The sequence below is a fragment of the Elephas maximus genome, chromosome 6, assembly GCF_024166365.1.
Source record: "Elephas maximus indicus isolate mEleMax1 chromosome 6, mEleMax1 primary haplotype, whole genome shotgun sequence".
NCBI classification, from domain to species: domain Eukaryota; kingdom Metazoa; phylum Chordata; class Mammalia; order Proboscidea; family Elephantidae; genus Elephas; species Elephas maximus.
The window spans coordinates 59,028,110-59,046,697 of NC_064824.1; the positions used below are offsets into that span (position 1 = coordinate 59,028,110).

Sequence of the window (18,588 nt, forward strand, 5' to 3'; positions counted from 1 at the left end):
TATGTTAGTTGCAACTCATAGCGACCCTATAGGAAACAGTAAACTGCCTCGTAGGGTTTCCAAGGCTGTAATATTTTCTGAATCAGATTGCCACATCTTTCTTCCTTGGACTGGCTGGTGGGTTCAAATTGCCAACCTTTTGGTTAGCAGTTGAGCACTTACAGTTAGAATTCTCAGTAAAGAGATTTCGTGGTGATACTGTTTTGGGGATGTAGGGCCCGTGATGGTAGCTAATCTAAACGTTATAATTATTTCAGAATTACTCTGCTAGAAAATTTATGACCATACACATAAGACTTTGTAGCTAACTCTGGAAGCCGTGGAAGGTGGTTTGTGTGTGTCGTTTTGATTGATTTAATTTTTATTTGATTTGGTTTTTAAGTGAAGTAATTTTTTTGATGTTGGAAACTTTTCAAATTACTCTTTATTTTTTCGTGGTTACTGAAGATCGCTCAGGTGAAGTAGTGAGGTTTTTTCTGAATGCATGTATTACTTTAGGGATTTAAATATGTGAAATTATTAACAGAAAAAACCATATGGTTTGTAAATTGGATCAAAAGTCTGCAGTTCTTTAATCCTTAGTGCTACCGATAGTTAAACAGGTATTGGGTATACACAGGCTGGGTTGTCAAAAAGAGGGAAACAAAGAAACGGGAAGCTGAGGGAAAACTGTGAAAGTAGAGGAAGAAAAGACAGAACCAGACTAGTTAGTATGCAGTGCAGTAAGCACTTACCCCAGGTACTCCAGTCTCCAGTTTGGTCCTCCTTCAGAGAATTCATTAACGATTTCCAGATGGTTAAACACTACCTGTGAGTGGTCCAGTTTGATATTTTCTATGCTTTTTACATATTCTTAAGCCTGTTCTCTAAATGATGGTGGTAATAGTTTTCATTACCCTGAAAGTTATTTTGAAGATTATCAAAATTGCTTTTTAGTTCAATAAATTAATTGAATAAAGGATTTTCTGAATGAGTACTATGACACCATTTTCTTTGGTGATTATTCTGCAGTGGGGAAAAGTAAATTTAGAATTTGAAAGTTTTGTCCTTTGTGTTTCATTCACAGGCTGTAGAAGAAGAAGATAAGATGACACCTGAACAGCTGGCAATAAAGAATGTTGGCAAGCAGGTGAGGTGTACTGTAATAGGTTAGCAGTCGCATAGTAACGTGCTTTTGTAGAGTTAAAACTATTTTAGGGCCTGTATGATTTTTTTCCCTGTCTGTTCACTTTACATTTTTCTTTTGTCATGTAAATGTGATACTAATTTTAAAAGTTGCTGAATTATTTGATATTGTCAAATTGTCTTTGCCATCTATGGAAAAGTAAATCACAAATTATACCTATAAGATACTATCTTTAGTGAAAATAATTTACTAGCAGTTAGACAACTTGTGTCCTGAGTTAATTTTCCAAGTGTTATTTTTACTGTCGATCAATGAAAATAATAAAATGATAGGTTTATTTCATATGTAACAAATTTTTTAATGCTATACTGTATTGCATATATATCTGTGTTATACACAGAGTGGCTATGAGTCGAACCTGACTCGATGGCACCTAACAAAAACAATACTTTTTGTCAATATATAGGCAGCAATATGTAGGTAATATTCCTGAGAATACTTAGAGCTCTGTTGAATTATACTGAGTAAAGAGAGAAAGGGTTTTAAGGATTCGCTCTTACACTTTTTCAAGATGAAATAAATACATTTAGTCCCTATTATCTGAGGGTGGAGGAGTATATCAACCAATTAAAGGAATCTACAGATTAATTAGACTGTTTTTAAAGAATGTTGATTACATTTTTTTCTTTTCATGGAACATGGTTATCATATTGCTGATGTTGGCAGAATCCTGATATTTCCGATGCAAGACACTAAGCTGTCTTTGCTTTCAGCCATCCTACCATATGCTCTGATCCCATCACATCTCACAAGCTCTGTAGGTTTGGGCCAGGACCATTCTTGGATGGAAAATCTCTAAGAATCACCCAGCTGCCACAAGAAGTAATGTCGATAACAGGGAAGTGTGTTACCAATTCACTATAAAATCAATTACTCCAACAGAGCAATAGGGGCAAAGTTCTGACTTACGTATCATAAATTTCACTATATTCTTAGTATTATAATTTAAAAATAGCAACCAAAAAAAAAAACAAGTGAGATATAGTTTATCTTACTTTTTCATTTTATGTGATGCAGTCACCCTTTTTCCACTACTTATTTTAATCTAATACGTAATATTAGATCACTAACTCTTATTATTAACTCTTGAATTTGATAGAATCCAGCAACTTTTTTTTTCCATAAATGGCTCATAAGGCTGTAGTTTATTGATGAACAACTCTTATATACAAATTGACTTTCTTTAAACAATTTCTGGATTCTTTGTAATACACAGCTAAGCCTTTCTAATAATAAAAAATGTTATTCTGTGTTAAACTTCCACAACTCTTCATGTTTATATTATTATTTGGTTATATGCTTAATTTTGTATATTAATGCAGATTTTATTTAACAATAGCAAATAAAAGGACTAAATTAAAATACAGGTAAAATTAAAAATATACTAGACAGAGTTTAATAATCATCAGAATTTTATTTTAAATATATAGTACATTACTGGTTTTTCCTACTGCTTGGCAAAAGTAAAAATGTCTGTAACCGAATAGCTAATATCTTTTTTCTCCTGTCAGCCTCTTTCACCTAATATGCCTCAAGGCTCTTTTTTGAAATAAATAAAATTCTATTTATGTATTGTGTGGCCTAGTCACTTGAAATTATTTGTAGTATATTGTATGTCTAGGTTGTTTAAAGAAATCAATGCATTGAAATTATGTTGTAGAAAAGCACAGCCAAGAAATAATTCCAGTGATAAATACTTGTTTAAAGTGGGGTGTTGAGTATTTTAACAATATTCATAAGAAAATAATGTTTTAATTGACAGTTTTTTACTGTGCACAGTATGTATCTCCTATTTCAAATTTAGCTGAAATACTGCATTCAACCTTAAACATAAATATAAATTAAGCATTTTTATTTAAATTCCTTACTATAGTACAGTTCTAAGCCTCATTTTTAACTCAAAAATAGGTTTGATTAAGTTTAAGGGCTGCACCAATATAATCTTCAGTGATACGTTTTTCATAATACCTTTGTGAAACATTTATTCTTAACATTCTAGAATTGATACAAATTTTCTGAAGCCCAGTGACTTATTATCCAGTAATTTTTTCTGAATCATTTAAAGCAGTATTCCTGTAATATTAAAATTATATAGAGCCCAGATTCTTACCAAGATGTAGAGGAACGAGGAGAATTCACAATGAATTGTTAGCTATTGGTATATCTGCTTTAAGTAAAGTACCCCTCAGCCATTCAGTATTTGTGAATGGCAGGGAATACACAAACACACATGTACTTAAGCATATATACTATATTATGCACATACTTTTTTTTTCAGCCAGATCATTATGGTTATATAGAATTCCTTGTTACTCTTTATATTCTCTGGTATAGAGTCGTAGTAGCGTTGGTTGTGTACGTCGGTCTTCCGTTGCGTAATTAGTTATTTTATCAGATACATAACTTTCTAATGATTCAGAAACCCTAAGAATATAATGATATATACTAGGAAAGTTAAAGTTGTCAAACATATATAAATTTCAGTCTGACTTCCTTTACCAATTTCATCAACTACTTAAAAAAAAAAAATCTAAGTAATGTATCTACTAGTAATATGGTTCTTCTTCTTTATTTTTTTTCTTTTAGGATCCCAAACGTCATTTGGAGGAACATGTGGATGTACTTATGACCTCCAATATTGTCCAGTGTTTAGCAGCTATGTTGGATACTGTTGTATTTAAATAAAGCAACATAAAAAGCTATTAGTGATACTTTAGTGTGCGTTCCTGTATTGTTGCTGATGCTCAAAATCAAGGGACCGCTGAAGGTGTGCTTGGTTAAACGTAAGACATCTGGCGTCATTTGCAGCGCTGTAACACCTTCAGTCTCACTTGTGCAATTACTTCTGTTTCTTTAGTCAGGGTCTTTGCAGATTCCAAAGTTGTACAAGAATACGTCAAAGTGGACAAATTTTGTTAAGTTCCCATTTAATATTTGAAGAAATCAGTAGCACAAATATATTTTGATTGTTGCTTACAAAATAAAATACATTTACAATCTATGTCTCCTGAGGTCTTTTTGGCATTGGGTGAAACTGACAGAATAACATTTGACAGTGCTATAGAAATCTCACACAAAGATGTTTCCCTTTGCATTTTAAGATCTTATAATACATAAAACATCAAGGTGATAAAACTTCATAAATTTAAAATTGTTACCATTAATGAGTGGCTATTTTTTTTTTTACCTCATTAGTGAGTAACCCAGAAAAAGTGTTGACATATATTTTATTAAAAAGCTTTTGTCATAAATTAATATCATATGCTCAATATCTTGTTAATGTCTTTCAGGATCTCAGAGGAGTATAAGATAAAAAAGGGGGCAATTTTAATTTATATTTTTTAGTATTTTTAAAAGAATACATTCCACTAGCAGGTTTGAGATCATCTGGGAGTTGGCTGCTGCAAACTCCACTGGACTTTCAGCTACGACAACCATAGGAGGTATATAATATGTCATCATTGCAAAATGAGAAAAGTAGCCATAATGTAAGTTTAATATATAAGCAATAATTCTGTTACTGTTTTTTTCATTATCTTTCCCAAGTAAACTTAGAAGGTACCTAGTTTTCTAATAGGAAAAAAATTTGGCTAATGGCAGTTTTCACAGACAGCCGGCTTCTAAGTAACTACGCCTGTTAATACTTGTGGTATAGCACCGTATTGGGAACGCCAAAGGGGTATGGCAAACAATATGGACCCTAGTAAACATTTAATTCTAGTCTGCATCCTTCTTTTGAAAATATGGTGAGAATGTTTCTAAGGCTTCATTAAAGGAATTTTTTTTTTTTTTTTTTAGGGACTTAGAATTTAGACTTAACCAATTAGAGGTTATATGAATGACATGATAGACCAAATTACTGCGCTGCCTGAATGATTCTAAGTTCTTACTGGTTGGCTAATGAAAATTTACCAGAAACAAAGTGGAAATGGCTTAAATTCCCAGTATGTTTTACCGTGCCTTTTTAGTGAGCATTTCTTTCTTTTAAATATAGCAACTGGTATGCTTTGTTTAGGACACGTACATTAGTGTAAATTGTCAGAATTACAACACCAAACCACTTACCGTTAAAATGTAAGTGGAAGCTAATGTAAAGTTTGTTTTGTTTTTTGCTGAATTTAAACTACGTGCAGGTTAATTGATGCACGGTTTTTCCCTTTATAAATTAAGGCTCTATAACTTATTTCACAGATACCGTTGATTACAGCTGGTCAGTATTTTTTCATAAAATCCCCTCAGAAGGAGGCCTCAATAATCCAAAGGCTAGTCTCAACATTCAGTTTGAAAGTTTTTTTTTTTTTCCCCCGCCCACATAGTCCCCTGAAAATACCTCATGACTGCTATACAGCAAGAGAGAAAGTTTGTGCAGACCCTGTGCTCTGCCCTTATTTGATTGCCTCGTCTTCCTGGACTCCCCACAGCTACACACCGTTTTCTTTCCCTTGACTCATGTTGGAAACCTTACTAATTTCGGAACTTTATCAAACTCCCTCCAAGCAAAAACCTGCATTTTCTTTGTCTATTTGAAGTCAATCAACATCAGGATGCTGTCTAAGAGGTGGTTTGGTGAACACTTTTGTCTTCGGATATACAGCTGTTTAAGCAGCAGCCTGATGCCCTAGGCCCAATTAGGTAGTGAAAGGGCTTGGTTAATCACGAACTCAGTAAGCCGATGTGTGTGTGTATGTGAGCATCTGTTTATCCATCCGCCATGCAGAGTAAAAGCAGCACGGGAACCAAAACTCCTACTTACCTGTAGTGCAGCAATGTCCTTGCTTTTCTCTCAGACCAGTATGGGGCACTGAAAGCTGTACCTTCAGTGTCTAAGTGTGATCTGCCTGGTCCAGCAGCATCTGGGGCTTCTGGGAGCTCCTTATATATACACAATCAAGCCCCACCCCAGACCAACAGAATCAAAATCTGAATTTTAGCAAGATCCTGGGGTGGTTTGTATGCCCTGCTCCACAGAAGTAAGGCTCAAGGGCTAGCGTGTTGATCATGAGGAAAGCCTTAGTTTTCCTTCTTGAGCACCTGGATGAATCTCAGCTGTTCTGTATAGAAATTCAAGGTTTAGCCTATATGTGAGGAACCACAGAATTTGGTATTGATAATCCAAAGTGGGCAGAGTGCACATTTATCTTCCAATTTAATACCTTAAAAGCCTGAGGAAGGTGCCCTCTACCCATTTTCTACCCTTCATGCCTTATTTCAACTTAGCATTCTTTTTTTTTTTTTTAAGTCAGTTCAGGGTGGGGGAAATGGCAAGGTCTCAAAAAGAGCCTAGATAGAGTCTGGCCCTCTTGCTATACACACTTGTTTCTCTGTCCCATTGGGATGGCAGAAGCGTACCTTCCAGAAGAAATAGGAGAAGCTCTCAGGGGCAGAAAAGCTAATGATCTAAGAAAGGAGGGGGAAGAAGCGGCCAAAATAGGGCCCAAGTCGCTCACCAGGAGACTTGGCGGTGGAAGACAAAGGGCAGAAAAATGAATCAAAGTGTCATAGTTACTCTCGGCTCCTCTGCACCCACAAGCCTCAACATCTAAGGCTCTGCTTGTTTTTGAAGCTTTCTGGCCAGGGGCTGAGGTTTGCTTTCGAAAGGGAAAACGGGTCTGGCTTTATTTTTCTCCCAGAAAACTGTCTCAGCTTGAGACTGGGACATCTGGTCATCAACCTGTCCAGTCCAACTCCTCCTGCCCTGGGCCTTGCTCGCGGCGCCCTGCTGGAGGCCGCAGCTGGTGCCCTCTGCAGACAAGGCGCCCAACCCGCCTCGGGGGTGCAATCTGAACCGAGCGCTGATGGTTGGATCCACCCAGGCACCCCTCTAAAAATGCTCTATAGAGGCGAAACTGCGAGGCGCCTGATCAAGTCTGGTTAATCCCTCTCGGCCAGTGCCCAGGACCCACCCAATGCTCCCAGCGCCGTTCCCACCGAGGGAGCTACCCCGGTCTGGGGAGGGCGGAGCCCTCGCAAGAAAGCAGAAGCTCTACCCGGCCGAGATGCCAGGCCGCGCCTCCTTCCGGGGAAGAGGGGTGCTTCTGAGGTCTGTGCCAGGCGCGGCTCGCGCGGCGCTCCCTCAGTCTCCCGGGTGGCGCCTTCCCCTTGAGCTCGTCAGGGTGCTCTCTCGGGACACTCACAGACGTTAGACAATGAGCCAGAGCTGGGCGCGCGGGGGCCGGCCTGGGCTGTGGCACCTGGCGCGGTGGGGTGGGGTGGGGTGGGGTGGAGCTGAAGGTGGCCTCTCCTGCCCTGCCGGGCCAGGCAGCGCCCGGCGCGGAGCCCGCCCGCCTGTCCGCCAGCTCGCTGTGCCGAGCTGGCTCCGAGAAGCGCACCTCCCCCTCCTCCTCATTCCTGCGCCCCTCGGCGTCCCGGGGAAAGTCGCGGGAGGGCAGGTTGGCTGGTGCTGGGCCACCGGAAGCAGCTTTGGGCGGATAAAGCCTCGGTCGCTCTTGGCTCTAAGGTCCAGGCCAAGAGCTGGGTTCCTCTGGACAATCAGTACTGGGACATGTCTCTTCTCCCTACATCTCAGGGTTGCTTTGGGCCTCGTGCTATTTATTTGTGCCAACATCTTTTTACATTGGTTCTATTCTCTATTTTTCCTTAGATTCTTCCTCCTTTTAAAATTACTGGCGTGCATTCTTTTTCTCCCCACCAGATTATATAAACATTAACACACACACACACACACACACACACACACAGCCCTCAGTAAAGATAACTGTGTTGACACCACTTCCACTCTGTCTCCCCAGATCAGCACTTCTGGCGAACCCATTTGCACGGGGACTCTGCCCTCTTTTTTCCTGGCGAGGCTTGCGAATCTGTTGCCAAGCCAGTACCTCAGAGAGAAGGAAGTGCAGTAGGACGGGAGGGACGCATGGCGCCTGCTCCCAGTTAGATGCTCTTCAAATAATCTGCAACCAAGCTCACTGATAAAATATTTAGTAAAGACCCTGTAAACATCAGTGCAAATACATTAAGGCACTTCAGACCGACAGCTTATGATTATTTCAAAACTTAAAAAGGAGATCATATATTGTCACTGTTTCTGTGTTCAACTAAGAAACCGAACCTTCCTGAGGTGGGTGAACAGTGGATGGGTGGGTGAGTTGCTGCCTTTCGCCCCCACTTCCCCCTCCCGCTCACTTCCATCGCTGTGGCTCTCAGCAGCAGTGATTTATTTATTTATGTATGTGGTTAAAAAGCCGGGGAAGAAAGGGGGCGCGAAGACAGGCAGGACCTGCTCACAAAGGACCGGCTCAGGTGTTGTGTACTTCTGTATTAACTGGAAAAGACAGACTCTGGAACTTTTACAGGGCGAGAAGAGGCCACCGGCTCGTGCTTTGTATGCTTTGCACTTGAAATCGTTACATTCAACTGAATATTTGGCTCATTCAGATCCGAAAAGTCTCCTAGCATCGTCGAATCCCCTCCTCCGCCCCTCGGTTCCAAAGGGAGGGAGGTGGTGGGGGGGGGAAGGTAGGAAAGTGTTCAGTAAATTGCACATCTTTTGAATCTTCCTAAAGCAGTGGTCACAAAGCTTAAAGGTGACACAACAGGGCTCACGTAAAACCAACACATATCCCCCCCCCCCCCCAGCCAACAATAAAATCATCCCCTTCAATTTGCCATGATCGTCGCGACCAGGAGCCAGGTGATTATCCTAATTAATGTCTATCTAATTAAATTACTGTCAGCAGTTAACCAATGGCAGGAGCCGTTTCATCGGCTGCACAAGCAGCAAGATCAAAAGTGAGCCTTTTCTGATTGCTGCATAGTGTCAATTGGCCAATCTCTTCTCCCAGAGAAAAAAAAAGTAAATCAAACCTTTGAGAAGCATTTGCTGGTTGAAGTGCTTTCTGTCTAGTGAGGGGGTCTGTGGATTTCTAGTTTATGATAAATAGGACTTTAAAAACCAAGGACGGGAGGGCGAGTGTTCAGGTTCTAGAGCTATGCAGCTGGAGCACTGCCTTTCTCCTTCTATCATGCTCTCCAAGAAATTTCTCAATGTGAGCAGCAGCTACCCACATTCAGGCGGAACCGAGCTTGTCTTGCACGATCATCCCATTATCTCGACCACTGACAACCTGGAGAGAAGTTCACCTTTGAAAAAAATTACCAGAGGGATGACGAATCAGTCAGATACAGACAATTTTCCTGACTCCAAGGACTCACCAGGGGACGTCCAGAGAAGTAAACTCTCTCCTGTCTTGGACGGGGTCTCTGAGCTTCGTCACAGTTTCGATGGCTCTGCAGCAGATCGCTACCTCCTATCTCAGTCCAGCCAGCCCCAGTCTGCGGCCACTGCTCCCAGTGCCATGTTCCCGTACCCCAGCCAGCACGGACCGGCGCACCCCGCCTTCTCCATCGGCAGCCCCAGCCGCTACATGGCCCACCACCCGGTCATCACCAACGGAGCCTACAACAGCCTTCTGTCCAACTCCTCACCGCAGGGCTACCCCGCGGCCGGCTACCCCTACCCACAGCAGTACGGCCACTCCTACCAAGGCGCCCCATTCTACCAGTTCTCCTCCACACAGCCTGGGCTAGTGCCGGGTAAAGCGCAGGTGTACCTGTGCAACAGGCCCCTTTGGCTGAAATTTCACCGGCACCAAACGGAGATGATCATCACCAAACAGGGAAGGTAATGCTACATTCTTGGCTGCCGCTGCCCCAGGCGCGGCCCGGGGGCGAGCTCTCCCGGGTTACGACCGCCGGGGCAGCGACAATTCGGGTTCGGGAGAGGAGTGGAAGGCGCTTAGGTGCGCCCAAGAGTTGGCTAGTTTTGGAAAAGGGGAAGTGGAAGGGATGATCACCTTGGGGATGGGGAGAATTCTCAATGTGACCAGGGGATCCCGCTCTAGAAAGGTGGTCGGAAAGCTCCGCCAGTGCCCCGAGGAAAGCGAGACTGGGCGCCCGAGCCAGCGACCCGGCACAGCTCGCGGTCGGGCGGTGGGAGGGACGCATCGCCGCACTGATGTACCGCCTGGTAGATGCGCGGTTCGCCAATCTCGCTCTCCACCTGGGCAGGGATACCTGCCGACCGCCCACTCCACCTCACCCACCTTACTTGCCTCTCCCCTCGACTTCGGCCGCACTTTTTTTCTCCCCCAGACCCCTTTTCTAACCCAGCAAACATTCGCTTATCTACATTGCGAGAACAAGTTTTGCTTTGCTATCTGGCGCCGCGCTTCTTGCGTTTAATCTTTAACATTTATATTTCTGTTCTCCTTGTTTTCCTTCTTCCTCCTCCCCTCCCCTCTTTAATTTAAATAGGCGCATGTTTCCTTTTTTAAGTTTTAACATTTCTGGTCTCGATCCCACGGCTCATTACAATATTTTTGTGGATGTGATTTTGGCGGATCCCAATCACTGGAGGTTTCAAGGAGGCAAATGGGTTCCTTGCGGCAAAGCGGACACCAATGTGCAAGGCAAGTCCTTCCAATTAACACGTTTTCCTGACACTTATTTAGGTGAGAATGATTAATTAAAGCCTTTGTGGACTGGCTAGAACGACTTTTAAAACGATCGGCCAGTGACTTCCAAAAGGAAACGAGGGAGAAAGGGAGACAGACTGAGCGGCGAGAAGGGGGAGGATTATGCAAAAGATTAATCATCCCCAGTTATTAGGAAGAAAGCGCAGCCTAAAAATGCCCCAGCTAATGGGCCTCACAGTGGAGTAAGGTGTGTGTGTGCGTGTGTGTACACGTGTGTGTGTGTTCTATGTGGTAAAGCAGTTGGGACTGGGCAGTGCTGGGGGCAGATGTAAACAACGTATTTCTTTCTCCAGGAAATCGAGTCTATATGCATCCGGATTCCCCCAACACGGGGGCTCACTGGATGCGCCAAGAAATTTCTTTTGGAAAATTAAAACTTACTAACAACAAAGGAGCTTCAAACAACAACGGGCAGGTCAGTGGCTCAAGCGCTCGCTAATTGTCTCTCACACACACACCCCATACCCGTCCCTCTCTAGCATCCAGTTACTTTATAAGGCAGCATGCGAAACTGGATACACTTTTCCTTGCTTAATTAAGGAGGTTTTTTTTTTCCTAAAAAATTATATTTCCACTCTCTAAAATAATGTTAAATCTATAAAGTTGTCTTCCCGCCCCTTGCCCCATTCTTGGGTTCTTGACCTTCCCATGTAAAATGCTTGATGGATTTCGAGAAAGAAACCCACAAGATCTGCAGGTTGTGAGAATCTTTGTTCCTCTTCGGAGGAGAAGGAAGGCCCGGGAGAATACCGGGTGTCGGGTTCTGTTCTCCTCGGGTGCTCGGCGGATTCTCGCTTTCCGAGGTGCGAGGGCCGGTCTGCTCCGGCCAGCCCAGCCCGGCGAGTCCCGCCACCAGTCAGGCGGGGCGGCGGGCTCAGAGCAGCCTCGCCCGGCGAGCCCAGCCAGCGCACACCGACCGCGTTAACCCGCCGCCCGGCGCTCCCCTTTCTCTCTGCGGGACAGATGGTGGTTTTGCAATCGCTGCACAAGTACCAGCCCCGCCTGCATGTGGTGGAAGTGAACGAAGACGGCACGGAAGACACCAGTCAGCCCGGACGTGTGCAGACGTTCACCTTCCCCGAGACTCAGTTCATCGCCGTCACCGCCTACCAGAACACCGATGTAAGGAAGCCGGAGGGCTGGGCGCGCGGCGGGCCTTGCCAGGCACCTCTCGGTAACCCTGGCAATCCCTGGCTCTGACACCAGCAGCACCAACAGCATACTGATTCTGCCACGGGTTTTAGGCACAGGACTAGAGGCCTGCTAGGCACCCTTCCTAAGCCGCGCGGGAAACGCTTCCCATTTGTCTCTGACGAGGATCACCTGAGACCCCTTTGAGGTGCCCAGGATTTCTAGGGCCTCTTCTTCTGTGAGTTTGAATTTGGCCCTCAAATTAGAACAGGTTAAAACCCACTTTTTTTTTTTTTGTCTAAGTTCTTCCCATTTTAAAACAAGGATATCCCCCCCCCTTTGCATTTTATTCTTGGAAAGCTTTGACGTTATTTAAAAAAAAAAAAAATCTTAGACTTGATGGCTGAAATGAACAAGTATCACCGTTTTGGGGGACCAAAAGAACATACACATTCATATATGTAAAAATACAATAAATCAGATTACTTGGCGCTATGGAATGAGTTTTGTAGCACTTAACCCTCTTCAGCATTTATAAGTTTACAAAAGCTGATTAAGCTGCTATTGATCTGACCAGCAGTGATGGCTTTTTTTTTTTTTTTTACTTAAATGAAAATATCAGACATAAAAAACATGATTTTATTGTAAATCAAATCTGATTTTAAGAGGCACCTTGTACGTTCTTCTTGTGAATCAAATGGGACCAACTTTTTAAAAATATGGTGAACATTTAAAATAGGCAACATTTGGTGATGAATTCAAGTTCCTCTTAAAATTTTTTTTGTCTGAACAAGTGCCTGTGTAACAAGCATTTTAAAAAATGTGCATATGAAGCAATTTAGAACACATAGGAGAGCTAACTGAAAGCAATCCTTTAGTTTTAGACATCATTAATTTGAACATGTCCCTCATCACTTTGTGACGTTTTCTCTTTTTCCTTTACATCCATTCTCTCCGTTTTTTCCAGTTAGGAAAACCTTGCTATTTAAAGAAATTGTAGGCTCTCAGCCCTTGTAAAAAGTAGCAGATGATATATTCTCAAACACTCCTCCTATATAGAAATGGGGGTCACATCATCTTTTTTTTTTTTTTTCCCTCTTTCCCAGATTACACAACTGAAAATAGATCACAACCCCTTTGCAAAAGGATTTCGGGATAATTATGACACGTAAGTAATTTTGCACCTTCCTTTTCAAATAGTTGTGGCTTAAGGTGGAAGGTGGATTGTTATGTACAAGGCTTTTGGAAACGAGAATGTGTGAAGACGGGTTGTGTCTTCGAGGTTTTCCCTTTCCTTGTTGCTGGCTCCCCTTCTCTCTGGTGACCTTCTGTCTTGGTACTTGTGTGGTTTTGGTCAAAGTTTCCTGCACCTATTTTTAGCTTTCCTATGAATTACAAAGTTGTTGCCTGGCTAGTTGGCTGGGGAAGCTGCCCTGGTTCCCCGGCGGGAGTTGTATGTAGCACTGCAGATGCTCCGCTCAGATTGTGTCTGAAACTGGCCCGATTCTGCCTGAAAGTGCATGTGGCTCTGGCAGTTGTTCCAGTTTCCTTGGCATATGTGACTTTTATTTACCCATTTCCAAGTTTTGTGTAATAGCGTTTCCTGTGCAAGTTTACTATGGACTGAATAAAAAATGTACACCCACCAAAGGCCATCTCATGAGCAGAACCGCTGCTACAGATTTCAGGCTTTAGGAAGGACTCAGGCGCTATTGCTGAATATTACTTATAAGCTTCAAAAGAAAAATATTTTCTCTTATGTTTGTATATAGGTGTGTTCTACTTACACATGTTGGTTCTCTTTCCTCCAAACTCCCTTGTCTATCTCCATTTGTTCTCTGTCAAAAGGCTGTTCTCTAGGGTCAACAGTAGGTGTAAGCCAAATGCTTTCTGGGCTTGTTCTAGCACTGTCACTCACTGCCTGAGTTCAGGTACTGTAATATAGCAAAAATCTAAATCTGAATTGGGGGGTTCCCCACTTTTTTCTAACCATAAAAGGAAAGGGTACATATAGCTTAATTTGACAGCTTGCATTGAGTGCCTCGGATAAAACTATAAAGGTGAGATTGTCTTTGACTAGGAATAGATTAAATGTGTGGAGAAATAGGGAAGTGGCTGCCTCTATTCCATCTATAGGCAGTTACCGAACTTCCCACCTGGTATTTTATAACAAACCCCCCCAAAAAGCATTGATATTACTGGCTTTAATAATTTTATGCATCCCTCAAAAGGAGTCCCGAGGAAGCAAGCCTCTCAATATGATTCCCCAGCACAAAAACTTGGCTAGTGTAGTCCTCACAATCTAAAAAGGTGGGCCCAGCACAGCGGAAAGTGTGTGGCCCAGGAGACCAGAGATGTTGGAGGGAAGTCCTGTAGATTTTGAGCTTTTAATTCTGTTGTGAACATCTGTTCTAAAGCATTTATTTTGCACAAATCAATTCAGTAATCCCAAGTGAGCTGGGATCTGGATGGGCATCTAAACTCTATCTTTTGCAGACTGCTTTTTTCTTTTAAAAATATTTTGGTGGTAAACAGAGAAGATATTTGCACCTGGCTAGTTATGTTCCCTTCCTGCCTCTCTCTTATTTGAAACTGGAATTAAATTTTAGGAGGGAAATTTTGTGCACCAAGTGAATGAACTGGAGCAGCTGCAGCAGTGTGACCTTCCACCCCTACCTGTCTCCTGTTGGGAAAGCCAGCTTAGAGACTTCTTCCCTTTGATTCTTAAATTACTAGGCATTTTTCATAAAAAGCTTCTTTACCTATACAAGCAAATTTCTTAGGTTTTTAGAGGATGGGAAAGAGTGGATTTATGACACTCTCCCTTTCTTTCATGTGAGTTGTTTTGGCATGGCTTAATTTTGGAGAAATAGGGAGAGGCATACGTGCTCAGGGGCATTAGGTGGCTCTTTTGCCACTCACCAGGGAATCTCCTCCCAAAAGGATAAAAGTCTGAGACTTTCTTTCCAAACAATCTGTTGATTGAAGATTAAAACACTCATGTGTGAGTTAAATAAAAAGGAAGATATATGTATGAGAAAACACTTCTGCCACACTTCACCCAATCCCTGGTTACCTTTCAATTCTAATAGGATTTTCTAGGCCCAAGGTCTAGAATCAATCTTTGCTTATTTTATCTAAGATAATCTCCAGCAACACAATCACTGTCGGTGACCTTGGGCAAGTTATTTCACTTCCCTGTGCTTCAGATTCCTCATCTGTAAAGTGGGCTAATAATGGTACTTAGCTAGAGGAATTGTTGTGAGGGTTAAATAAGTTAGTATATGTACAGTGCTAGACAACATTGCCTGACACATAGTCGCACTCTGTAAAAGGGTTAGTTATCATTAGTGGAGGATTGCTTGGGGGAGGTTGATAGCTCTAGTGTAAGAGTTTGTCTGAAAGTTTTTGCCAGTAACGGGTCAAAAGCTGGAGCTAGGGGTCAGAGTAAAGGACACCTTGTCTTTGTGAAATAATTTTCCTTGCGTGTGTTGATGATTACTTTGTTTCCTAGTAGTAATTCTTATCTGTATTGGTAAAGGTGGGGATCGACGGTGTGCACCAGGCAAAAAATAGACAATAAGTACCCTGTAGGTTGTCAAAAGCAACAATCCTTGGGTCTCGTAAGAATGATGATGGTCAGTCTTTGATGGGTCAAGAGTCAGAGCTGACTAGATGGCAGAGGGTAATGAGTTTACTAGGGTGCCTGTGCTCACACACACACAAATGCACAGTTATTTCCTATGAGTTTCTTAAACTATCTATTAAAAGAAGGGAAGAGAAATCTCCTGAACAATCAAATGGTAAAAGGAAGGGAATTTTTTTTAAAAAGGGCAGAGAAGAGGGTATCTTATTTAAAATTTCACTCAGAAACTTTCCCCACACAGGAACGGTCCAGTGGGCAGGAATGCCCTATTCCCAGGGTAAACCTGCTTTAGTATGTATACATATGCTTTAGTATGTATACATATGTTGAAAAAGTGGGACGAGAACCCCCTGCTGTGTTCCTGTCACCTGTGCGTTTGGTGGAGAGCAAGGGAAGAAGCAAGCCTTCCTCTTGACGCTCTGGATCTCGCTCTGGGTCCCGCACGTACACATTGGTCCTTTTATAACTCCACGATTTATCTAGGGGAGCATGCTGGTCTGTGACCCTTTCTGTGTCTCCATCTTGGACAGCAAGATACAGATAACGAGGGTGGAGGGAGGAGAAAAGTGGAGGTGGTCTTCCTTTCTGTCCCCCGAAGGGACCTCCGCGCCACCCCTCGGTTATTTCTCTCTCACCTCCCGCAGGATCTACACGGGCTGCGACATGGATCGCCTGACCCCCTCGCCCAACGACTCGCCACGTTCGCAGATCGTGCCCGGGGCCCGCTACGCCATGGCCGGATCTTTCCTGCAGGACCAGTTCGTGAGCAACTACGCCAAGGCCCGCTTCCACCCGGGTGCTGGAGCGGGCCCCGGGCCGGGCACAGATCGCAGCGTGCCACATACCAACGGGCTGCTGTCCCCGCAGCAAGCCGAAGACCCGGGCGCGCCGTCGCCGCAGCGCTGGTTTGTGACACCGGCCAACAACCGGCTGGACTTCGCCGCCTCGGCCTATGACACGGCCACGGACTTCGCAGGCAACGCGGCCACATTGCTCTCCTACGCGGCGGCGGGCGTCAAGGCGCTGCCACTGCAGGCGGCCGGCTGCACTGGCCGCCCGCTCGGCTACTACGCCGACCCGTCGGGCTGGGGCGCGCGCAGCCCCCCGCAGTACTGCGGCGCCAAGTCGGGCTCCGTGCTGCCCTGCTGGCCCAACAGCGCCGCGGCCGCCGCGCGCATGGCGGGTGCCAACCCCTACCTGGGCGAGGAGGCCGAGGGCCTGGCTGCCGAGCGCTCACCGCTTCCCCCCGGCGCCGCCGAGGATGCCAAGCCCAAGGACCTGTCCGATTCCAGCTGGATCGAGACACCCTCTTCCATCAAGTCCATCGACTCCAGCGATTCCGGGATTTACGAGCAGGCCAAGCGGAGGCGAATCTCGCCAGCGGACACGCCGGTGTCCGAGAGCTCGTCCCCCCTCAAGAGCGAGGTGCTGGCCCAGCGGGACTGCGAGAAGAACTGCGCCAAGGACCTAGGCGGCTACTACGGCTTCTACTCGCACAGCTAGGCCGCCCCTGCGCGCCCTGGCCCCGCGGCCCGCCGCGGCCCGGACCCCAGCCAGCCCCTCACAGCTCTTCCCCAACTCCTTCTCCCCAGACCCCGCCTCGCGCACCTCATTTTATTTGACCCTCGATTATCGTCTGCAGCGACGCAGGTCTCCGAATAAACGCAGTTAAAAGTGATTTTAACTTTTTTTTTTTTTTTGCGCAGCAGTGTCTGCAGTTAGCTCACCGACCTTCAACTTTGCTGTAAACCTTTTGGTTTTCCTACTTTCTCTCTTGTGAAGTTATCCTGCAAACAATCCTCCTCCCCCTTGTCTTCTTCTCACCTCCTCCTTCTCTTTCTTGTAATGAAACTCTTCATCTTTAGGAGACCTGGGCAGTCCTGTCAGGCAGCAGCGATTCCGACCTTCCAAGTCTCGGCCTCCCCATTAACCGGCCTCCCCATTAACCGTAGGATGTTGACTCTAGAACCTGGACCCACCCAGTGCGTCCTTCTTTATCCCCGAGTGGATGGATGGATGGATGGATGGATGGATGGATGGATGGATGGATGGACGGACGGACGGACGGACGGACGGACGGACGGACGGACAAACGGACGGACGGACGGACGAACGGACGGACGGACGGATGGATGGATGGATGGATGGATGGATGGATGGTAGGGATGTTAATACTTTTAGTGGAACAAAGCCTGTGAAATGATTGTAAATAGTGTTAATTTATTGTAACGAATGGCTAGTTTTTATTCTCATCGTCGAGGCACAAAACCAGTTCATGCTTAACTTCTTCCGCTCTTTCCTTCTCTTTAACTTTTTTTTTTCTTTGCGAGATAACAGTATTTTAAGAGGCTCTGGGAACTTGAAATACTCATAGATAGTAATGGGTTTCTCACTTCTCCTAAATCCGTTGCATGAAATAATTACTTTGTGCCCTATGTTCACAAAATAGGTAAGGAGAATCCACCCAAACACCTGTAAAGGATAGGTGTCTGTTCATAGGTGAGTCGATGAAGTGGCATGATGCCTGCAGAGCTAAGTCAACTGGAGTTGTATTCCCCCCCTCATTCCTTTTAAATAGAATAGTTCGACATCAGCAATATTATTTTGCCTTATTTGTTTTTCCCCAAAGTGCCAAATCCATTACTGGTCTGTGCAGGTGCCAAATATGCTGACAAACTGTTTCTGAATATCTTTTCAGCCCCCCTCCACCTTTATATGCTGTAAATCTTTGTAATGAGTACTCTACTAATGATATAGATAACTGAATTGTTGGTAACTATAGCGTAGTCTAGTGAAGATGAATTGTGTGAGTTGTATATTTTACTGCATTTTAGTTTTGAAAATGATTTCCCCTCCCCACCTAGAAACAGCTGAAGTCTGACTTCCTTGGGAAAACACTAGCATTAAAACGGATTCCCCTCCCCCCAAACCTTGTTATATTTGATAAGGAGCATTCATCCCCCTGGAAATAGATTAGTAAAATTTCTAATGTTGTGCAGCAAACTTATACTTTTTTTTGTATTTTAAAAATTAATATGAAATATGCATCATACACAATATTCAACCTAGATTCCAGTCCAGGGGGGGGGGGATTTTTTCCTAATAGGAGTTCAGGGTCTAAACGTGTGTAT

At 44.0% G+C, this 18,588-nt stretch overlaps 2 protein-coding genes across 3 annotated transcripts in view; both read left to right on the forward strand.

Moving 5' to 3' along the window:
• Positions 1 to 4,172, forward strand: part of PSMD14 (proteasome 26S subunit, non-ATPase 14) — a 111,376-nt gene extending 107,204 nt beyond the window's left edge. The window contains exons 11-12 of one of the 2 annotated variants that reach the window (XM_049887302.1): positions 1,067 to 1,129; positions 3,773 to 4,171. In XM_049887302.1, coding sequence (XP_049743259.1) covers positions 1,067 to 1,129; positions 3,773 to 3,871 — 162 coding nt within the window. In that variant the 3' untranslated portion in view covers positions 3,872 to 4,171. Of the gene's footprint in view, positions 1 to 1,066; positions 1,130 to 3,772 lie in introns of both variants that reach the window. The other variant, XM_049887303.1, reaches the window with a different exon arrangement.
• Positions 4,173 to 9,116: 4,944 nt separating this feature from the next.
• On the forward strand, positions 9,117 to 17,490 carry TBR1 (T-box brain transcription factor 1). Its single transcript, XM_049888969.1, has 6 exons — positions 9,117 to 9,827; positions 10,460 to 10,614; positions 10,974 to 11,095; positions 11,644 to 11,802; positions 12,918 to 12,979; positions 16,102 to 17,490. The coding sequence occupies exons 1-6, from the start codon at positions 9,136 to 9,138 to the stop codon at positions 16,958 to 16,960; spliced, it is 2,049 nt and encodes a 682-aa protein (XP_049744926.1). The 5' UTR covers positions 9,117 to 9,135; the 3' UTR covers positions 16,961 to 17,490.
• The last annotated feature ends 1,098 nt before the right edge of the window (positions 17,491 to 18,588 follow it).